Raw genomic sequence first — 24,119 nt, forward strand, 5'->3', positions numbered from 1 at the left:
TATTCATGTAATAGTTCATTGTGTGAATAGCCTATGAACCTAAGACAAGAATTTTTCTGATAAAATTTTTTTAAATTCATACATGGGATATGGGCGTCGCTGATTAGGCCGGCATTTAATTACTAATTACCATCCCTAATTACGCTTGAGAAGGTGGTGGTGAGCTGCCTTCTTGAACCGCTGCAATCCATGTGGGGTAGGTACACCCACAGTGCTGTTAGGAAGGGAGTTCCAGGATTTTGATCCAGCAACAGTGAAGGAACGGCGATATAGTTCCAAGTCAGGATGGTGTATGACTTGGAGGGGAACTTGCAGGTGGTGGTATTCCCATGCATTTGCTGTCCTTGGCCCTCTAGTTGGTAGAGATCACGGGTTGGGAAGGTGCTGTCTAAGGAGCCTTGGTGCGTTGCTGCAGTGCATCTTGTAGATGGTACACACTACTGCCACTGTGCATCGGTGGTGAAGGGAGTGAATGTTTGTGGATTGGGTGACAATCAAGCGTGCTGTTTTGTCCGGATGTGTCGAGTTGCTTCAGTGTTGTTGGAGCTGCACCTAACCAGGCAAGTGGAGAGTATTCCATCACACTTCTGACTTGTGTCTTGTAGATGGTGAACAGGTTTGGGGTGTCAAGAGATGAGATACTCGCTGAAGGATTCCTAGCCTCTGACCTGCTCTTGTAGCCATGGTATTTATATGGCTAATCCAGTTCAGTTTCTGGTCAATGGTAGCCCCTAGGATGTTGATAGTGGGGATTCAGCGATGGTAATGCCATTGAATGTTAAGGGGAGATTGTTAGATTCTCTCTTGTTGGAGATGGATATTGTCTGGCACTTGTGTGGCACGAATGTTACATGCCACTTATCAGCCCAAGCCTGGATATTGTCCAGGTCTTGCTGCATTTCTACACGGAGTATTTCAGTATCTGAGGAGTCGCGAATAGTGCTGAACATCAGCGAACATCCCCACTTCTGACCTTATGATTGAAGGAAAGTCATTGATGAAGCATCTGAAGATGTTTGGGCCTAGGACACTACCCTGAGGGACTCCTGCAGTGATGTCATGGTGCTCAGATGATTGACCTCCAACAACCACAACCATCTTCCTTTGCATTAGGTATGACTTCAACCGGCGGGGAGTTTTCCCCCTGATTCCCATTGGCTTCAGTTTTGCTCGGGCTCCTTGATGCCATACTAGGTCAAATGTTGCCTTGATGTCAAGGGCAGTCACTCTCACCTCATCTCTTGAGTTCAGTTCTTTTGTCCATGTTTGAACCAATGCTGTAATGAGGTCAGGACCTGAGTGGCCCTGGCGGAACCCAAACTGAGCATCACTGAGCAGGTTATTGCTAAGCAAGTGCTGCTTGATGGCACTGTTGATGACACCTTCCATCACTTTACTGATGATTGAGAGTAGACTGATGGGGCGGTAATTGGCCAGGTTGGACTTGTTCTGCTTTTTGTGTACAGGACATACCAGGGCAATTTTCCACATTGCCAGGTTGAGGCCAGGGATGTAGCTGTACTGGAACAGCTTGGCTATGGGCGCGGTCAGTTTTGGAGCACAGGTCTTCAGTCCTAATGCCGGAATATTGTCAGGGCCCATAGCCTTTGCAGTATCCAGTGCCTTCATTTGTTTCTTGATATCTCGCGGAGTGAATCGAATTGGCTGAAGTCTGGCATCTGTGGTGCTGGGGACTTCAGGAGAAGGCCGCGATGGATCATCAACTTGGCATTTCTGGCTGAAGATTGTTGCAAATGTTTCTGCCTTATCTTTTGCACTGATGTGCTGGGCTCCACCATCAGTGAGGATGGGGATATTTGTGGAGCCACCTCCTCCTGTTAGTTGTTTAATTGTCCACCACCATTCACGGCTGGATGTGGCAGGACTGCAGAGCTTAGATCTGATCCGTTGGTTATGGGATCGCTTAGCTCTGTCTATTGCATGCTGCTTACGCAGTTTGGCACACAGGTAGTCCTCTCTTGTAGCTTCACCAGGTTGACACCTCATTTTGAGGTATGCCTGGTGCTGCTCCTGGCATGCCCTCCTGCACTCTTCATTGAACCAGGGTTGGTCCCCTGGCTTGATGGTAATGGTAGAGTGTGGAATATGCCAGGCCATGAGGTTACAGATTGTGGTTAAGTACAATTCTGCTGCTGATGATGGCCCACAGCACCTCATGGATGCCCAGTTTTGCATTGCTAGATCTGTTCAAAATCTATCCCATTTAGCACAGTGATAGTGCCACACAACACGATGGAGGGTATCCTTAATGTGAAGGCAGGACTTCGTCTCCACAAGGACTGTGCGGTGGTCACTCCTACCAATACTGTCATGGACAGATGCATCTGTGGCAGACAGATTGGTGAGGTCGAGGTCAAGTATGTTTTTCCATCTTCTTGGTTCCCTCACCACCTGCTGCAGACCCAGTGTAGAAGCTATGTCCTTTAGGACTTGGCCAGCTCGGTCAATAGTGGTGTTACCGAGCCACTCTTAGTGATGACATTGAAGTCCCCCACCCAGAGTACATTCTGTGCCCTTGCCACCTTCAGTGCATCCTCCAAGTGGTGTTCAACAGCTGAGGGGAGACGGTAGGTGGTAATCAGCAGGACGTTTCCTTGCCCATGTTTCACCTGATGCCATGAGACTTCATGGGGTCCAGAGTCAATGTTGAGCATTCCCAGATCAACTTCCTCCCTATTGTATACCATTGTGTTGCCACGTCCGCTGGATCTGTCCTGCCTTTGGGACAGGACATACCCGGGGATAGTGATGGCAGCATCTGGGACATTGTCTGTAAGGTATGATTCTGTGAGTATGACTATGTCAGGCTGTTGCTTGACTAGTCTGTGGGACAGCTCTCCCAACTTTGGCAACAGCCCCAGATGTTAGTAAGGAGGACTTTTATGGGTCGACAGGGCTGGGTTTGCCATTGTCATTTCCGGTGCCTAGGTCGATGCTGGGTGGTCCGTCCAGTTTCATTCTTTTCTATTGACTTCGTAGCAGTTAGATACATCTGAGTGGCTTGCTAGGCCATTTCAGAGGGCATTGCTGTGCGTCTGGAGTCTCATGTAGGCCAGGCCAGGTAAAGACAGCAGATTTCCTTCCCTAAAGGACATTTGTGAACCAGGTGGGTTTTTACAACAATCAACAATTGTTTCATGGCCATCATTAGACTAGCTTTTAATTCCAGGTTTATCAATTGAATTCAAATTCCACCGTCTGCTGTGGTGGGATTCGAACCCATGTCCCCAAAGCAATACCCTGGGTCTCTGGGTTACGTGTCTAGTGACGCCACCCCCATCACCAAAAAAGGTACCATTGTAATTCACCATAATTTAATTTAGAATATTGCACCTTGTTAGTAGAGTTGGATCATAACAAATATTTGAAGTACCATGAAAAAGGTTTAGTCTAAATAAATGTAGCAGCAGGAATAGTTTAGTATAATTGGTTAGCCAAGGTGGTACATGCATGTACTAGATTTATACAAAGTGAATTTATACAAAAAGGGAAAAATAGAAACTTCACTCTCAAACATACATAAACAGAGGCCAGAATTTTACGCCACCCCAGCGAGCCGGATGGTGGCCGGGGTGGATGGCGTAAAATGGAGTGGGAGGCTCCAGAAGGCCTTCCCGACCCACTCCCACCTCCGCCACACTTTACATAGGGCGGGGAGGGGTGCGAGAAATGGGCTGCCCGCCCCAGGCCAATCAAGGCCCTTAAGTTGCCAATTTACAGCCACTTAAGGGCCTTTGCCCACCTCCACGAGGATTTTACCCATGGCAAGTGGACGTCCTAGACCCAGGAAAGGCTGCCCAGTGAAAGCTGGTGGCCTCTCAGCGCCCTGGGAGTGGGCCCTAACAAACGGACAAAGGGTGCTTGATTGAGGGCCACACCTACTTCCCGAACCACCCCCAGGACCCAAGACGCCCGCCCCCCGGCCCCAAAATGACCACTGTTGCCTCGCCGGGGCCCGACTGATTACCCCTGGTGAGGCAAACCAAATTTACCTGCACTCCTGGCTCCATGTCCTTGGCTGGGCTGCAGTCCCAGCAGTGGCCACTGCTCCCAGTGGCGCTGCTGGGACCAAGAGCTGCCGGCCTGATGACAGGCTGGCAGCTCAATGAGACGGGACCTCCTCCCTCAAGTGGGTGGGGACCCATAAAATGTGGGACGGATCCCCAGACTAGGCGGAAGCGGGTTCACCACTGACTTTTACGCAGGTGGCCAGCTCCCATCCACCCAACGAAAAATTCAGCACAGAGTGTCAAAATATCTGCAATCAAATAGCAAGGTATAAAACTGGAAAGAACAGAAGCTGAAGAATAAATAGCCAAAAAGAAAGACATAGCGGTCTATTTATCTTGTCAAAATCAGTGTCAACAGGGTGGTAAATGGCCTCAAAATGGGGTTGATAGATTTACAGTCCAATTAATGCCAATAATTGGCCCTCTGCCGCGTTCAGAGGAGCCTAACATGTATCAGCCTGTTTCAGGTGATAGTCTTACATAGGATCCCTACTGCCAGTTTATGAAAGAAATGGTTGGAGCCAGTACAGTGCACTTTCCAACCTTTTCACTGGTGATAGAACGGAGAAGGTAAATTTGAAATTATTTTTGTGGGGCTGGGAGGAGAGGAAACACTCATCTGCCTCCCATAAAAATAATCTTGGTCATTGCCACCCCAGCCTCCCCCTCCCTCTGTGATTTTGACACTCCGAACCTCACTACATTTGCATTACTGCCAGTCCAACAACATTTGGACTGATCAATATTGGGCCAGCCTGAACTAGTGAGCAGTGTAGGGATGCCCATTTGGCACCAACTGTTCACATATTCCATGTAAATGGTACCGGGGCCTCAAAATGACCCTGACCTCCTTGACCCTGGAATGGGGCAGCCTACCAGTATGTTCCACCAATCAACCACCAAAAAGTTAACTGGGAAAACAACAAAAAGAATCAATGATTTTTATAAGCATGCAATCCAATATTTAACGCAGTACAAGAAATTTAAAATAAACTAGTCACGTGTATGATAGCAGTAAGCCTTTGATTATATTTTGGCCTATTTCTCTGTCTGTCAGTAAGCAAAGAAATTCAAAAGATTCTTTGGGATAAAATGTTTAACCTATGTTCAATTCAGGAATGAATGATAAAACCAGAATCTTCATAAATTGCATCATAAGAAGATTAACAAGATAAAACACCAAGAAAGAAAAGGTAGGAGAGAGGCATCAGTGAGGGATTATACATAATTTAGAAAAAAAAATGAAAATACAATTGCAAAAGGATACAGATCTAGAAAATCCAGATGATAGGTAACCCGAGTTCTCAATTTACTCTATGGTCAACAAAAAAATACATATTTTTAATCAATAAATACCATCAAACAAGAAATTTGAGCATGACTGCAGTTGAATTTAAAGCAGAAGCTATTAATACAAGGAGCAGCGCAGCATTTAATTGGTGTTGCTGGATTACCTGAGCAATGTATTCAATACACGCATTTATTTCTGATTAATCTTCTTTTCAGTCTGATGTGGGTGTTCCTGCATATCTTCAGGAATGAATGATTCACTGGTACAAATGTAGAATTTCTCTTTATGTAATCACTTTATTAGAGATGCTGCTAAGAACTCAAGAACTGTTTTCTTAGTACATTTAGTAATTATGGTTCAAAAATGCAGCTACAGAAATGAGTGCAAGTAAATAGATCAAAAAACATGTGTAGTATATAAAATAATGATGCCTACATCTACACGTAACAGCCGTAAAGAAAGGTGGATTGTGTCATTTTATTTTAGTAAAGTTAATATTCGGTCAAATAACCTATTAGTCAGACCATTTCCGTTCTGCACAAAAGTGTCAGTGGAATTGTCTAGTTCATTTAAATTGTTGCCTAATGGAATGCACCTAACACAGATTTCAAAGGACTTTTCACTCGATTTATTACGGAATAATTTGATTAAGCAAAGACTTTGATCCAACAAAACAAGTGTCACTGTTTTTAAACCAAGAAACCCATGTGTGTAGCACCTGTGTCTTCACATGTTTTTTTCCACATCCCTTTTAGTCCATCCAGTGCCTTCATGACAAGGTAATTACTCAAAATATTTAGGGCAACAGTTCATAATGAATTTTTTTTCATGCTCATATATCTCCTCAGTATTGTAATGCTGTACACTATTTTAGCCCATTAAAAAATTCATACATATTAACCAATTAATATTACTAGTCAGATGCCTGCCCACTGATGTTGGATTAGCAGATGAAAAAGCATCTGTGTACCACAAGTTATTTCCTTAAAGTGTTATTTAACAACAAATAAAATCTAATTGTATTATATAAGGTCTCCACACAATTTCTCTAGTGTGTTCACCAGAAGGATCAAAACCTTTCACAGAAGTCCTAGCAATGCCCAGCAAAGCAAATACATGGGTGCACAATTAGAAAGTAGGATACAGTCAAAATCCAGTTCCATTCACAGAACACTTTAGGATTATAGGCACAATAGTGTGGTATGTACACCTTCTATTCTCACTTATGTTAGGAGTGCTATTTGATGTGTACATCACGGGAGTGCAATGTTTCAGACTACATGCTACATATACTGTAAAAAGAAACAGAAAGCCACACCACCAAAATTCATCAGCTCTTTCTTAGAATCCTTTCCAACAGTTTGACTGTGCTTCTTACTTCTGTTAAATCAATTGTTACCATGTACAGTGTCAAGATTGGTTTACTCATCAGTAAAGAAATGAAAATTATTACATTTTGTATCATATTAGATGTGGTTGAGAAACGAAGGATATTTTTAAATTTTTCTACATTTTTATGACAGTTACCACAAATGTAAACTGGCTTTAAATTATATTTTAAACATGTCATATCTTATCATCGACCCTTCAGAAACATTATTGCTGTCGGATAAATGGTACTTAATGCACTTGGCTTTAATATCTGAAGTACATTTGTCAGCAATTAATGTGTCACTTGTTTATTATGTTAGATATTAATTTATGCCTTTTTACTGCTTTCTTTGAATAAAATAAGGCCCAACACTTATGTTGGCTTTGTGTAAATGCAGTTTATTGAAATGTGTAATATAATCATTTGTCCAAATATCAGATTCAAAACGGCTGCAGAGATTTGCTCACATGAGGCAGTTACTCCTAAACCTATACAATTCCTTAGTTGCATACCGTAACTCGGATATTAGTTGCAAGATGTATTTATTTGCTCACAATGCGCTGTGAAGTTGTGAGTGTAAACGTAAAAAGCGCCACAAACAGACAAGTCGTGTTTTCTATCACTGCATTTTTTATTGGGGAAAAGCTTGTATGTTGGCATGTATGCGGCCGTTATACAAAAGGAAACACATCTACAAATTTGGATAATTTATACAAATAGAACAATTTCAAAAAATAAAACTTTTAATTTAGTAAACATGTTCTGTGCTGTTTAGCACCGTCTGGAATTATTCCACTGTAGGAAATCCCTGAGCAGCAACACAAATGTAATACTTATCAGCTTTTCTCAGAACCTGAAAGCATTGACCAGGAAGAGAGGAAGTCTCCCCTGCATGGCTTAGGTTTCACCCTTAACTCTTGGACAGTCCAATGAATGAATCATTGCTACAACACAATGCCAACAAAGTCAGAGCAATTAGTCACTTCTGCCACGCATTCACACAAAAGAAGAAAAAAATCCCTGCTGTTCAATTTAAATGAGAGAAGTACGATGCAAAGTGATGTCTTTGTATGTGGACTCAGAAGTCATAAAAATACATCTATTTCACGGCTAGAAAAATCAGTTGCATGTATTCACGCATTCAAGAAATAACAGATGTAAATAAACCGAAAGAAAAATAACAGAACAAATGCAGCTCATGATTTTTTCCTTTATCCCCTAAAATAACAACAAATAAGCCTTTATTAAAATTTATTGAATTCAAAAGTAAAAGGGTTCTGCTGTTGCTATAGGAGAAGGGGGCACGATTTAATGTTTCCTTTCCCATTCCCTTTTAATTACCGTAACTCATAGTCAATGAAATGGCCCAATATCATTTTGCCAAAACCAACATCAAAGCGGTTTAGGCACGATTGTTTACAGTTCTCCAGAACCATACATAACATGTCCAGCATGAAAGACACCAGTGCAGATGCGGTCACACTTTACAAATACTCGACCTCAAGATTTCATAGCCATTGTATCAATAACTCAGCAGAACCCTCCTATGGAGTCCATCGGTCCTGACAGGTGTGTGCCCCAATTCACCAAGCTTTCAACAATTTGTTAAAAGTGTTCTGTAACTTGTTTACAAGTGGTAAGTTGAGCAAAAGTAATCAGCCACTTGAAGATGTAGAATAGACAGATACACTGGAACAAAAACTGTGTGAACCAGGAAATGCGTGACAGGGGTGGGGAAGAGGCTGATGTGTACCAAATCAAAAAAAAATTGTTAACAATGTTTGTCTTCATCCAAAAATCATCAGTTATTCACTAATCTTGCTTTGTTAAGTGCCCTGATTGCCTACTGGATAGGCAGACACCAAGGAAGGCCAAGCTTGTATAAAATCAGGGAGTGGAATTCGAAGGAAAGACCAATGAAATCCACCGCCCCCACCCTCCTGCCAGCCTGCCCAACCCAGTAAGCAGGTGTCCATTTCTGAGAGCTTTTTATTAACATTGTAAGGGGCGGAACCTACAACTGTCCCTGTTGAAACTAAGGACATACAGCAAGAGGGCAAACCCAGGGATGGGGTCTCCTACACAGGTGCTTCCACTCTTTTGGCTCAGTTGGGCTCAGGTGTATCATTAGAAGCCAGTACACCAAGTGAGTTGGAGCATACAAGCCTTCAGAAGGGTGAATGAGGGCCTCACCAATGGCCAAGGTGCCTGGACCCTGAAGCAAAAGATTTTTATTAAAATCTTCTAAAGAAATACAGAGACTACAGCTGGAGTTCGAGGAGGAACCTGCACAACTCCCCTCTGAAGGTCAGATGGATGCCAGAATTTCTGGCTGCATTAGATAGGTGAGTGCAGGAAACGAAGTTGGCATGTCCCATACTAACAAAGTACCTTCCACCGACCCTGCAAGCTCTAATACAGTCAGTGCCAGAGTCCATTGCCAAGGTCATGATCTTAAGAGTTTTGGACCTCACATCTTTGCCGATTCCTCCTAGTTTAGTGTTCAAAGTGTCTATCTGGTTAAGTTTTACCATCCCTTTTCTTTTGCACATTCAAGCCTTGTTTCTCCATGATGTTCCGCAGTTTACGAAGGTTGGATTGGGTAATGGCATCATCAGGTTTGAGCTGAAGAGCACGGAGATAGTTAGCCTCAGCCTCATGCAGTTTTCCGTTCAGGTGAAGAATGGCTCCCAGGTTCATCAATGCTACAGGGTACTGTTGGAAAACAGAAGACAGAGTGAGAGGGAAAACAGAAACATCCTTTAAATGCTGACTACAGGCAGGGAACAAAAAACAAACAGCTGCTCATATTAATCAGACCTTCACCCATATGAATACATGAAGGTTGCAATTCAAATAATATTGTGTAAAATTCAAAATCAATTGGCTTTTTAAAGTGGCAACCTGTTTTTTTTGCAAATTGCACACATTTAAGACCAATATTATTACATATGTAGAAAGTTTCCAGCGTATACTTCCAGAGTATAATGGATCACCCATCCATTATAGAACATGCTGTTCATCCCATTGTAATGAGATGATATTCAGACTTGTTCTACAATGTGAGTGAGCTGCACTGCTAGATTAGCCCCCAGGTGGTGAAGGTGAAAGTTACACACTCTATGTTGAAAAGGCACAGTATTTGCAGTTCAACTTTCCATAAGAACTTAAGAAATAGGAGCAGGGGTCGACCATTCGGACCCTTGAGCCTGCTCCACCATTCAATAAGATCATGCTGATCTGACTGTGGTCTTAACTCCACTTTCCGGCCTGTCCCCTCCACCCCCCATAACCCTTGACTCCCTTGTAGATCAAAAATCTATCTAACGCAGCCTTGAATGATCCACCCTCCACTGCTCTCTGAAGAAAAAAAGAATTCCAAAGTTAACAACCTTCAGAGAGAAGAAATTCCTCCTCATCTCCGTCTTATTTTGAAACTGTTCCCCCTAGTTCGAGATTGCCCCACGAGGGGAAACATCTTCTCAGCATCTACCCTGTCAAGCCCCATCTTAATCCTATATGTTTCAGTAAGATCACCTCGCATTCTTCTAAACTCCAATGAGTACAGACTAAACCTTTCCTCATAAGACAACCCGGACATCCCAGGAATCAGCCTAGTGAACTTTCTCTGAACTTCTTTGAATGCAAGTATATCCCTTCTTAAATAAGGAGACCAAAACTGTATGCAGTACTCAAGGTGCAGTCTCACCAATGCCTTGTACAGTTGTAGCAAGACTTCACTACTTTAATACTCCATCCCCTTTGCAATAAATGCTAACATTCCATTTGCCTTCCTAATTACTTGCTATACCTACATGCTAACGTTTTGTGAATCATGTACAAGGACACCCAGGTCTCTCTGTACTGCAGAATTTTGTAGTCTCTCCACGTAAATAATACTCTGCATTTTTATGCTTCCTGCCAAAGTGGACAATCTCACATTTTCCCAAATTATACTCCATCTGCTAAATTTTTGCCCACTCACTTAACCTATCCATAACTCTTTGCAGACACTTTGTGTCCTCCTCACAACTTGCTTTCCTACCTATCTTTGGTTCATCCGCAAATTTGGCTGCAATACACTCGGACCCTTCATCCAAGTCATGAATATAGATCGTAAATAGTTGAGGCCCCAGCGTTGATCCCTGTGACACATCATGAATTACAGGTTGCCAACCTGAAGAAACCCATTTATCCCGACTCCAATTTTCTGCGAGTTAGCCAATCCCCTATCCATGCAAATATATAACCCCCAACACCATGAGTTCTTATCTTATGTAGTCACCTTTTACATGGCACCTTATTGAATGCCTTTTGGAAATTCAAACACACTATATCTACTGGTTCCCCTTTATCCACCCTGCATGTTACAAACTTAAAGAGCTCTGAAAAATCTGTCAAACACAACTTCCCTTTCAAAAAACCATGTTGACTTTGCCTGATTGCATTATGATTTTCTAAATGTTCTGCTACTACTTCCTTAATAATGGATTCTAGCATTTTCCCAATGACAGATGCTAGACTAACTGACTGAATGTTTCTTGCATTCTGTCGCATCACTCTACTCACACTCCGCACCGCCACCCCCCCTCCCCCCCCTCCCCCCCCCCAACCAACACAAACTCCGCCACTGCTTTTCTTGAATAGAGATGTTACACTTGTGGTTTTCCAATTCACTAGGACATTTCCAGAATTGAGGGAATTTTAGAAAATTACAACCGATGCATCCACTATCTCTGCAGCCAATTCTCTTAAGACCCTAGGATGCAGGCCATCAGGTCCAGGGGACAGCCTTTAGTTCCATTAGTTTTCCTAGTACTTTTTCTCTAGTGATATTGATTGTTTTAAGTTCCTCTCTCCCTTTTGCCTCTTAATTTTCTGCTATTCTTGGGATGCTTTTTGTGTCTTCTACTGTGAAGACAGATACAAAATACTTGTTCAAAGTCTCTGCCATTTCCTTGGTTCCCATTATTAATTCCCCAGTCTTATCCTCTAAGGGACCAACACTTAATTTGGCAACACTCTTTTTATATATTTGTACAAATTTTTGTTCTGTTTATATATTTCTTGCTAGTTTACTCTCATACTCTAATCTCTCCCTTTTTTTTAGTCATCCTCTGCTGGTTTCTAAAATTTTCCCAATAGTCTGGCCTACCACTAATCTTTGCAGCAATGTACATCTTTTCTTTCAATTTGATATCATCCTTAACTTCTTAGTTGCCACAGATGGTGCCTCCTTCTCAGAGAGTCTTTCTTTCCTCAATGGAATACATCTTTGTTGAGAGATATGAACTATCTTGTTAAATGTCTGCCATTGCTTCTCTGCAGTCCTTCATTTTAATTTACTTTCCCAGTCCACATTCGCCAGCTCTGTCTTCACGCCCTTGTAATTGCTTTTATTCAAGTTCAAGACAATAGCCTCATGCCCAAACTTCTCACCCTCAAACTGAATGTGAAATTCTAGCATGTTATGATCACTCTTGCCTAGAAGATCCTTTATTATGAGGCCATTTATTAATCCTGTCTCATTACCCATTGCCAGGTCTAAAATAGTCTGCTCCCTGGTTGGTTCAAGAATGTATTGTTCTAAGAAACTATCCCTAATACACTCTATGAACTCATCCTCCAGGCTACCTTTGCCAATTTGTTGAGTCCAATCAATATGAAGATTAAAATCACCCACAATTATGGCAGTAACTTTCCTACAAGCCCCCATTATTTCTTAACTTATATTCTGTCCTCTAGTATAGCTACTGTTAGGGGGCCTTTAAACTACTCCCACCAGTGACTTCTTTCCTTTGCTATTTCTTATCTCCACCCAAACTGATACTACATCTTGATGTTCCGAGCCAAGATAATTTCTCACTACTGTACTGATCTCATCTGTTATTAACAGAGCTACCTGACCTCCTTTTCCTTTCTTCCTATCCTTCTGAAATGTCAAATACCCTTGAATATTTAATTCCCAGCCTTGGTCACCTTGTAACCATGTCTCTGTAATAGCTATCACATCATACCCATTTATTTCTATTAATGTTATCAATTCATTCATCTCGTTACGAGTAGTGCATGCATTCAGATAAAGAGCCTTTAATTCTGTCTTTTTACTATTTTTCTCTGCTCTGACCTTATTTGCTGATGCACTCTTATGTTTGTATGCTCTGTCCCTTCCTGTCACACTCAGATTATCATTAGCTGTAACGTGCTATTGCCTTGTCCTTTCTCGTTAGCTTTCTAAATTTCCCCTCATTGAACCCTCCCTCCAGTTATTTAGTTTAAAGCCCTCTCTACAGCCCTAGTTATACGATTCAGCAGGACATTGGTCCTTGTACTGTTCTGGTGAAGGCTATCCAAACGGTACAGCTCCCTCTTTCCCCAGTACTGGTGCCAGTGCCCCATGAATTGAAACCCATTTCTCCCACACCAATCTTTGAGCTACACATTCAACTCTCTGATCTTATTTACTCTTTGCCAATTTGCTCATGGCTCAGGTAATAATCCAGGGATTATTACCTTTGTGGTTCTACTTTTTAAGTAAGCCCCTAGCTGCTCATGCTCCCTCAGCAGAATCTGTTTCAAAATGCTGCCTATGTCCTTGGTACCCACATGGACCACGACAACTGGATCCTTCCCTCCGACTCCAAGTTCTCCAGTCCCAAGGAGATATCCTTAACCCTGGTACTGGGCAGGCAACACACAGCCTTTGGGACACTCACTCTCAGCTGCAGAGAACAGTATCTATCCCCCTAATTATACTGTCCCCCTACTACTATTACTACATTCTTTTTTACTCCCCCCACTTGAATGGCCCCTGCACCACGGTGCTGTGGTCAGTTTCTTCATCCTTCCTCCAGCCCCTACTCTCATCCACACAAGTGGCAAGAACCTCGAATCTGTTGGACAAGTACAAGGGCTGAAGCTCATCTATTGCTACCTTCTGGATCCCCATACCTGCCTCACTCATAGTTGCACCTTCCTGACCCTGAGAATGGATCAAATCTGAAGTACCTAGCCTAAGGGGTGTGACTGCCTCGTGGCACAAAAGGTCCAGGTAATTTTCCTCCTCCCTGATGCATCACAGTGTCCAAATCTCAGACTCCAGCTCATCAACTCTGAGCCATGACAAATGAATTCCAAACTGCAATCAGACTTGCCACACTAGAAAAGGGTCTAAAGCTGAAAAAACAGCTTCAAAAACAGCCCTGAGGGTAAACCTATGGCACATAAAAACAGGTAATTGCACTGTCAGTGCAGTGCCACATGGGCTTGCAACTTAAGTTGTCGGTATATCCAACATTTCATTACTCATTGCACAGGAAAGATGCATAAGTCATGAAAGAGTGACAGTGGATACAAATGTTGAAGACACAAGATTGATTTTCTTGGTGGGCCTGAGGGCAAAACCGCAGATTTTGCGGTTGTAGTGACGGCAAAACTTTCAGCATTCACCATCATTACAACTATGAAACTGACAGCAACTTCTAGCATTGTTACATGTGCAGTTAAACACAAAAATCCAGATGTTGCTGTCAATGATTCCTTGCTCCTCTACATGGTGCACTGTTAAGGTCCCCACAGATAGAAATCTTCTGAAATAACTTGTATTGACATGAACTTCTACTTTTATGCTGCTGATCTCTCTGCAAAAACCCTCAAAAAAAGTTAGGCCTTGCTGAATGAGATGTAACTGGATTCTTAACGTTCTATTAACTTAATAATTACAGCTGAACAACTTCTCTGGCCCTGAAAAACTAGTTTTATAATTTGTGGAATGTCAAATTTCTCCATTATGATAAAAAAAGTTTCAAGGACTTTTAAAATAAAATATTTTTTCAAGTTTGTTTATGATATTTCAGCTTCTGCCTTAATCCCATGCGTATGTCCCAATCTTTGTTTTGCTATTTGTAAAAAGTGAAGGATATTCAGTGCTTTTTACTTCCGGGTTTGCTGTCTGAGAGAATTCAATGTGATTGGCTGCTTAGCCTGCTTGATGACATTACTGTTGCCAGACACCAGTGATCCCCTTGAGCTGATGTTGGAATCAAAGTAACATCAGGAAAGGGGAAATCCACAGCACAAAAATTGCTAGATCTTTATGGGCAGCTTTCTTTGAGGTCAGGGGTGAGTGCAATCACTTAGCCGCTGACTGCAAAATCCAGGCCAAGACATCTTCTGCTACATTTTACAGTATGTTGGAAACTACAGTGAACATTGGTATTGCATACTTTATATCAAAAAAGGAAAGGACTTGTTCTCAATTATATTGAAAACTACTGTCACTTTGCTGTTAATAATTGGCATTATTAACATTAGCCATCCATTATACAATGGAAATAAAATGCAGGAGAGATGTATAATGAGCTGCCAATCCGATATCACCCATTTTACACTATCATCCAATGTCATAATTATCCTGAAACTGAATTATTTTCCTGTATATTTTAAAACTTCTCCCAGTAGCACTAATCTATTAATGAGAGAGTAATGTTTTCATAGATTTTCTTTTCTTTAAATTGCTTAATAGAAAATAGGGGATTGAACCCTGTCTTATTGACCATGGGATTGTTCTGATCAGAACTGTTGGCAATCTTTTTCTTTTTTTCTTTCTTTTGGGCCTCCTTATCTCGAGAGACAATGGATACGCGCCTGGAGGTGGTCAGTACATATAGAATTATGCATACTCTATCCAAATGTGGTCTCTCTCCATGCACCAACCAGTGGTAGATTTCTAGGGGACTTCAGGGAATGCATATATCTAAACTATAGAACTTTAACATTGTAATTTAATCATTCTATTTCATTAGAAACACTTTTAAACTTCACAATTGATAGAATGCTAGAATAGTACAGCACTTTCAGTCCATTGAGTCTGCACTAGCTCTTTCGAAGAGCAACCGAGTTAGTTCCACTCCCTGGCTCTTTCCCCATATCCCTGCAATTTATTTTATCCTTCAATTATTGATCCCTTTCTCTTTTGAAAGCTTTTATTGTATTTGTTTCCACAACTCTATCAGACAGATTGTGAAAAACTTGACGTTTAGATTTTAAAAGACTATCACTTCCCAAGAATCTCCCAGATCCAGTCCTTCTCCTTATCAGGGCACACAACTCCCTCTAAATCCATATTAAACCAACATACTAGCCTTCTCCACAACTCTCCAGGCAGTTAATAATGGCATTCGCTCCTCCTGCAACTCCCTCAGTTTAACCCTCTTTCCTGACTCTGGAATAAGGGGAAATAATCTTAAAATTAGTGCAATGCCATTTAGGATTGAAATCAAGAAGCATTTTTCACACAAAGGGTAGTGGAAATATGGAACCTGCCCCAAAAGGTGAAATTTTCAAGACTGATATTGCTAGATTTTTATTAGATAAGGATATCAAGGGATATGGAATAAAAGTGGGTAACTTGAATTGAGGTATATATTTGCTATGTTACCTGAAAGGTAGAACAGACTTGAGCTGCTGAATTCTCTACTTGTGTTCCTATGTTCCCCCTCCATTTAATCAGGCACTCTTCTTTCAGCCTCTCCCTTTCAAGCTGGTATTTCTTACATATCTTCCCCATTTAATGCTGCCCTTCCCCTTCCAAACCAGTTGAAGTTAGTATTATTCTTTCGATACTGCCCTACTTAGCTTAAGTTTGCATTTTCCTTTCCCCTATTCAACCTGGCATACTTTCACCTCACTGTTCAAGCTGGCACTCTTCTCCCCTTCAACTCTCTCAATTCTACTTCTTCAACTTCTCTCCCAGTCAAGCTGACACTCTTCTTACACCTCCTCCAATCCATGCTGGCACTCAGCATCCCCTCCAACCAAATTCCAAATGGTACTCTTCTTCCAACCGTACCCCAGTTCAGGTTAGTATCTCACCACCTAATCAAGCTGCCACAGTTATTTCTTTCAATTTCCTCAATTCAAGATGGTACACTTCTCTCCCCTTCAGTTAACACTGACCCCCTCCACCTCAATCCCAAAGTGCCCTGGCTTTTTCTCGAAAAGTGCTATCCTAACTTTTTGCCTCTTCCACACCACACACCCCCGGCAAACAAGGAGCAAAGTGCAACTTCCAATCTGTCCCCAATTCTCCTGGCTCACAATGTATCACTCCCAGCTTCTCCCATCTTCACCCCAGTGCATCACTTTTGTTTTCTGTCTTGCCCAACTTCCCCAAGATGCAATGTACAACCTCTGCCCTTTGCATCTCCTTCCCATAGCAATACTCCCAGCTTGTGCCCTCTTCTCTCTCACTCTATTTCTACCCAAGTCTTGTTGTTACTGTAAATGATTCTGGCCACTGCAAATGTCGGAAGGAATTTCTCCTGATCTTGCAAGAATTTGTGCCCACTGTACATAGCTGAAAGAATCACTTGCAGTAGAGTACAACTCAGGTAGAAATGGCACTGGGGTTAAGCAGGCTGGTTTGCCCTGTTCTTCATCTACAAAGTTTGACACACAGACGAGGCTCTCCCCCACACCCCCATCCCCCCCACACCCCCTCCCCCACATTTCTAGTTCGTCTTTGTCAAACTTATCTGTTTACCATGTACAGTTCAGAAAATTAGCCTCTATAAAAGGGTTAAACTACCAACTTAGCCAAAAACCTTATCATTTGGATTCTGGAGGCACCTGTCTCTTTAGAAAAAAAGGAAATTACTTCATACATCTGCATCAGAGTAGGCATTATTTTCAATATCCTGTCATCACAGCATTTGAAGCCTAAGACTAGAGCTACAACAGCAAAGGTGCTTTTAATGAAAGTGTTTTAGTTTACTGGGGCGGAACCATATTTATCCATTGTCAAATAGGACAGGAAGAGTTGGTATGTGGCCAATTTCCCTGCTGGTTTATGAAGAGGGATATAGCTGCATCTTTGGTAATCCAAGAAGTTCATGCACCACCCTTGGTTTTTGAGCATCAGTCTTCAGTTTCAGAAAGACTTTGTTCCAGGGACAGCGCAGCCAACCAACCCCCCAGCCAAAACATTTCTCTTATCTTTATCCTCTCTGTGCTGTGTACCTACAGTGGCTAAGACAAGTTGTCAAAAGGGATACATAGGCTTCCAAATACTGAATAGGAAACCCTGTTGATCACATACACAATTCACACAGCCTTCTTTGCAACTTGATTTGCTCATTCATTTTCTTTGTAAACGATCTTGGACATTATATTTGCTTCAGGATACGTAACACCTTCATTATGTTAGTATGCTTTGCGAGTCACAAGATTGATGGGCAGTATAATGGTAAATGAATGTATAATGGTGAAGTTTCTCAAACAGATTGTCTTTTATTGAATGCAGCTGATGAAACTTTTCACCTCATCAATAAAGACAGTCATTAATGCTAGAGTTCAATAATCCACTACTGCTAGACTTCCATAAAAAATGACACCACCTACAGCTTTGCTGGCCAAATGATCAAAAGACTCACTTCATTTCCTGCAGTAGATGAGACGTTTTATAAAGTGAGCTAAGGAGTAGCCAAATGCAACATCAGCTGAAGCAAAGACGCTAAACTTAACAAAGGCTTGAAATCCACAACAAAGTAAATTAATCATCACGCTGTTCTAATGCAATGTTCACATGGACAAGTAAAAACCAAGTGGATGTTAGGTTAAACCAGAGGTTGTTGTCGAATAATGTGCTCCTTCGATTTTTTTGTGTCGGTTCCAAATTAAATATCAGCTGCAGACGCTCAGAGAAACTGGGCTGAATTTTCCCGGTCCATTGCCAATGGACTGGGAGGCGGGAGGGCTGGCAAAATGGCGGGGGTGGGGAGTGGCATCAGGAGAGGAGCCCAACATTTTGCTGCTACTATGCCATATTGGCAGCAGCAGAAAACTTGGCGGCTCATTGACCACTACAGTGGCCAATTAGGGATCACTTCCTGTCTTCGCGGGCGTTTTGCCTGCAATGGGAAGGCCCGCCATCATGTGGGGAGACCATCTGGTAAACCCTGACAGCTTCCCAGTGGGTTCTGTGGTGGGGGGGGGGGGCCTCCTTGATGGGCACTCAATGACCCAAGGAGGGGCCCCTCGCAAAAATGGCTGCCCTCATGGCAGTGGCACCATCAGGTCTCCACGACCCCCCACCACCACCACCCCCCCCCCCGATCACCAGTGCCTGGCTACTAGGCCTTGGCTTCACCCAACCCAACTCACCTGTCTTAAAGGGCACCCTGCCATTGAGGTGTCCTCTCCCTGGAGCTGCAGCCTCAGCACTGGCAACCATCAGTGGTGGCGCTGCTGAGGCTGCCGAGCTGCCAGCCCTCTGATTGGGCCAGCAGCTCTTGAGGGCAGGCCGCCAACCTTAATTGAACGGCAGCCCCGGCGACGACCTCTTGACAGGAAAGATGCTGCCCTGAAGCAGGACCTCCAGGAAAGTGTCAACATTCAGCCCACTATCTCGGAAAATAATCTGAGATGAGGGGAGAGAAAGAAAAACTTCACCACTTTTCAGGGCTTTTTTTCAAATGTTCAACACATGTTAATACAAGCCAATCAAGCTAAATATAAATGAGGATGAGAATAAACAAATATACTATGAGACAACATAATTGATTTTTAGAGGTACAGAGCCAACGCTGGTGAGGTGAAGCTATTAACTTTTGTTGAGTTTGTGCCATTCGGTAAACAAACTATTAAACAACTGTTAAATTGTATTTGTTGTAGGTGCAGGGGTCAGAGAGTCCCCATGGCTACTGATTGCACAGCAGTTGATTGTCAATCTTGGCCAAGTTCATTTCTGGGTGGTCAAATCAATCACATTCTACCTAAAACATTTTTTTTTATTAGGATTTTGATTCTTTCTGCATGGTGCATGGCAATCTCCATCTGGCCCTATATTTGTTACTCAAAGTAATACACGGAGCCATGCAAAAGTAACTGGTAATTGTCAGTCTGGCATGCACAAAACTCCATGTTTGGCATCTCCGTTAATACAAATGATATAATATTTAACAAATTTGAATGGCAACAAACTGATTCCAGTCTGTAAAGCCTTACTGACCACAGAGATTTACAAACTATGCAGACCTTTTTATTATAATTTCGGTGCTTTGCCTGGAGGTGTAACTCTAGACAGAGTATCCTGTGATTGTTTGTATGAAATGACATTGGATAGAAACATTTTACAGTGAAAAATGTTACTTCCCACATAGTTCTGACAGGCAAAGCGAAAGTTTGTCACAGTACTTCAAATATGAAGTACAAGTACATTGGTTTTCCATTAACAGCCCATATGTTATCTGAGTCATGGCACTAAAGCAGGAGGAGGGTATTTCAAAAGTACTGAACTCAACGTAGGCACCAAGAAAACAAAATGTAACAATACACTTAACTTTTTGCTTAATGCATTTCAGACAAAACTTCAAAGTGCTCTTTTTTAAGCACAGAAGAGAAAGTAAGTTAGCAGATGTTGGAGAAATAGCTCCTCCGAACACAGCTGTTCAAAATCATGTGTGTGTTCGGTGCAGGGAAAAGGAATGCTTAACAGAAAGACAGTTACACAAAAAGCCAAAGAGGAAATACAGCAAAACTTCTGGTATCAGTTTTTCTGATATCAATTGGTTCCTGAAAGCCAAGTTCCCTTAATGCTCAGTTACACTTCATCTTCGCTTTGAGTCTGAACAGAGTAGATAAGAAGAAACTGTTCCTATTGGCTGCAGGATCCAGAACCAAAGGACACCGATTTAAGGTGATTGAAAGAACCAGAGGCGACATGAGGAAAAATTATTTTACGCAGCAAGGGGTTAAGATCTGGAATGCTCTGCCTGAGAGTGTGGTGGAGGCAGATTCAATCGAGGCATTCAAGAGAGCCTGACAAATATCTGAAGCGAAAAAATTTACAGGGCTATGGGAAACGGTTGAGAGAGGCACTAAGTGAGTTGCCACAGACATAACAGGCTGAATGGCCTCCTTCTGTGAAGTAACCATTCTGTGAAGTAACCATTCTGTGAAGTAACCATTCTATGGTTCTTTGATACTTTGCACTGTTCCTATGCCATATGTACAGTTGGTTCAATTTCTGTGCTAATTCTTTGAAGGGGCCCCCTCGCAACACTGGATATCTACAAGGTATATATACCCAGTTTTTAAAACTTATTTTTTGGAAATTTAATGCTCATCCATAGGAAGGCTGTCAAGTGCTGAGGAATGATGCAGTTTATGCTTTGGACACCCATTGTCAGTTTCAATCATTGAACTATTGTTTGATAATGCTCCTGTAAAGCATCTTGGGATGTTTTACTATGTTAAAGGTACTATATAAATGCAAGTTGTTGTTGTTACGTAGAGTAAATCTCTTGCTATTTCAGAAGAGCACACTCTTAGGCCACCATTTTGCAGCTTCACCACGTGAAACGGTCAATTTTGGGACAATGAGTGCCAAATTGGGACCATTTTGTCAGGGCAGATGGGGCTTAATGTAATGTCTCATCTAAAAGATGACATCTCTGACACTGCAGTAATCTATCAGTAATGCATAGCGTCAGCCCACATTATATATTCGGGATCAGGTGTGGAGTTTGAAGCCATTACCTTCTGACTTAAAGGTCAAAGTTTTGCCACTAAGCCAAGGGCTGCCACCAAAATAAAACCATAGAAAAATTTGTAGATGATAATGAGGATTTTAAAATTAACATGATGGTTAAAGGAAGTCAGTGTAAGTCAGTAAGGACAGAGAGATAATTATCATGCAGACCCCCACCTGCCAAGAGTGAGGCATATTAATTTTGTCATATGAACATTGATTTTAAACTGTTGCTGCAGTGAAGAAATGACTTGTTTGAAGATCACCAGACACTGGGCTGGAAGGACACTTGCATACTAAGAGATGCTGCTTGTGGAGACAAAGGACTATTCCCTGCTCCAATTAACCCAAATGGATTTTGATCACCAGACATTGAAGGCGTAAGGAAGTGCATTCCAGGTCCTGGTAAGATGATACAATCCACAGAACCAGGACTGGTTAAACCAGCTGGTTACATGACTAACTGGCTGGTGCAGGTTTTTTTGAACTAGCCACAGGACAGTTTGAATTCAGAAGGGAGTGTGCAACTGAAGCTAAATCAAGCAAGTCTCTCGCCTGGCTGTCTCTCTCTCGCTTTCTCCCAAGCTACCGGACCCATGAAAGACTCATAAACCTCAAGAGAGAAAAAACTCCTACATCAGAACAAGTTGAAGCATGAACTGGGCCCCAATGAATTGCAAGACTTACCGGCAACCAAAGACTCCACATTGAACTTAAAGTGCTTTAACTACCAGACATTGACTCAAACTTTCCCCCTTTATTCCTTCTACCTTTTCTGTTTCTATCTGCGTGTGTTTATCGCATATGCATGCTAGCATGGTCACGTCGCATACTCGTAGTCGTTAACCAGATTAGAGTTTAAGATTAATAAACTTCTACCTTTCTTGTTTAAATCTAAGGAAACCAGTCTGATTTCTTTGCCTTACAATTGGAGCAGTGAACAAGGATTCACTAAGGGGGAGCTAAGGGGGAGTGTTTTAAAATTAAACCCTGTTAAGGTTAAAGCAGGTAAAGGATGAGAGTGAACCCCTAGACCCCTCTTACCTGGTCGTAACATAATAAAAACAAGGCTTTGTGCAAGCAGCATGCAAGTGAAAAAGTAAAAAATTCCATGGCACGATACAAAAAAGAGCAAAAAAGTTCACCCAATGACCTGGCCGGCATTTGTCTCTCATCCAACCTTACTGAAACAGGGTTCTGTTCATTTAACTCACTGCAGTTTATGGGATCTTTCTGTCTGCAAATTGGCTGCCACACTTGCTTGCGTAACAATAGGAACACTTCAAAATTAATCTATTGGCTATGAAGCACTTCCAGATGTATTGATCATGTTAAAAGTATCACATAAATGTAATTTTATTATTTCCTTTGAGTTGGGGTTTTGGGAGGGTGGACCTCAGCAAGGAGGGAACTGGAAAATCAAATTTTGAGGTAAAAATGGCATTATAAGGGCTTCAGAGGTGGGACTAAGCTAAAGGCAGAGATGGGCGATATTAAACTGTCTTAATGAAATATAGGATATGGAATGTTAAGTACAGTCCAGAGTCGAATGAAATGCTGAAGTCATGGTCAAGGGATCAAGGGAAGTAGTGAAAATGGATGGTTGTGTGTGGAAGCTAATCTCCTACATATGGTTAAAGTCATTGAGAGGTAGCATGTAAATAAGAGAGGGCTGAATGGCCTACTCCCATCCCTATGTTCCTTACTAAACTTCAGATACAACATTCAGGAGTGGAGGAGAAGCCATGGGTAGCAATGCAATGTCTGCATTGGAACAATTAGAGTTTCCATATCTGCTATCTGATAGACATTTGCCCTCAGCACAATGAATGGATTTATTCAAGACAAATTAAAATGTGCCAGCCACTCAAATGTTCTCGTCATCAAGTCTAAAGCCCCAAAGCAGCCTTGGTTGTCACTAACTGCTTAATCCAGGTTCTAACTACACTCACTTGTAAGCTGACATCCGTTCCAAGTATTGAATGACAATTTGGTGGAGGACAAATCCTTCCTACAATTGCTTAAACTTTTTGTCATAAATTCACCTCATAAATTGGTACCAGATCTCGCAAGTAAGCCAAAGGATATTCTTTAATTACATCCTATGAACTTTAAACCATGAAGGGGAGCTGTTTGGAAATATATTTATACACCACAAGATTAACCTGCATTCAGACATTGTTTTCATTGAAGAATGGTGAGAAAAGCCAGTGTGATCCTAAAGAAGTAGGCATCCACCAAAACCCCATTGTGAAATGTTTAATCCAAATGCCAAATGTACTAATATTATTTAATATCTCATCCAATACTTCCCAGAGAGGCATATCCTTTGAAAATGTAAACTGAGTATCATCACAGAAACAGCATATTGGTATTTATTTTTTTCATGTTGGCTTCGAGTCAATTGCTACTATGTAAGAATCATTCTAATTCAAATTATAAATGGCTCTTTAATTTACAAATATCTCTGATGTAACAGACTTTCTTGTGGCATAGTTGTAGAAGTCATTACATTATATACATGCAATCCTATTTTTCTGAGAATAGCGTCCACTTTTTCCCATAGATGGTGTCTAAAAGCAATATGAACTGTTTTTATCGGCACCAAATCAGGCTTTTAAAAAAAAAATAAGAGTAGTAATGCTTCTTGATGCATAACAAGTACTTGTGTTCAGAACAAAATAATGACGTCTAACTATGGACAAAAATATATTTAAGTGTATCTCTGTTTACTGCACACTGCCACTAAATGTATAGGGTTTATAAAGCCACAGCTTTACCTTGTAATTTCTATAGTTATGTGTTAAGTGCATAATTAAATACTGTTTCTTGAAAATGGATCATTTAGCAGTCTATTACCCTAATTTCTTCTACCGCAGATTATCTATCAACTGC

The 24,119-nt window shown here is 41.7% G+C and overlaps 1 protein-coding gene across 3 annotated transcripts in view; it reads right to left on the reverse strand.

The window, feature by feature from the left end:
• Positions 1-7,323: 7,323 nt before the first annotated feature.
• Positions 7,324-24,119, reverse strand: part of LOC137379512 (protein O-mannosyl-transferase TMTC2-like) — a 185,209-nt gene continuing 168,413 nt past the window's right edge. For all 3 annotated transcript variants that reach the window (XM_068050449.1, XM_068050448.1, XM_068050450.1), the window contains one exon: positions 7,324-9,409. In XM_068050449.1, the coding sequence (XP_067906550.1) occupies positions 9,215-9,409 (195 nt within the window). In that variant the 3' untranslated portion in view covers positions 7,324-9,214. The remainder of the gene's footprint in view (positions 9,410-24,119) is intronic.

Source organism: Heterodontus francisci, chromosome 18, assembly GCF_036365525.1.
Source record: "Heterodontus francisci isolate sHetFra1 chromosome 18, sHetFra1.hap1, whole genome shotgun sequence".
NCBI lineage: Eukaryota > Metazoa > Chordata > Chondrichthyes > Heterodontiformes > Heterodontidae > Heterodontus > Heterodontus francisci.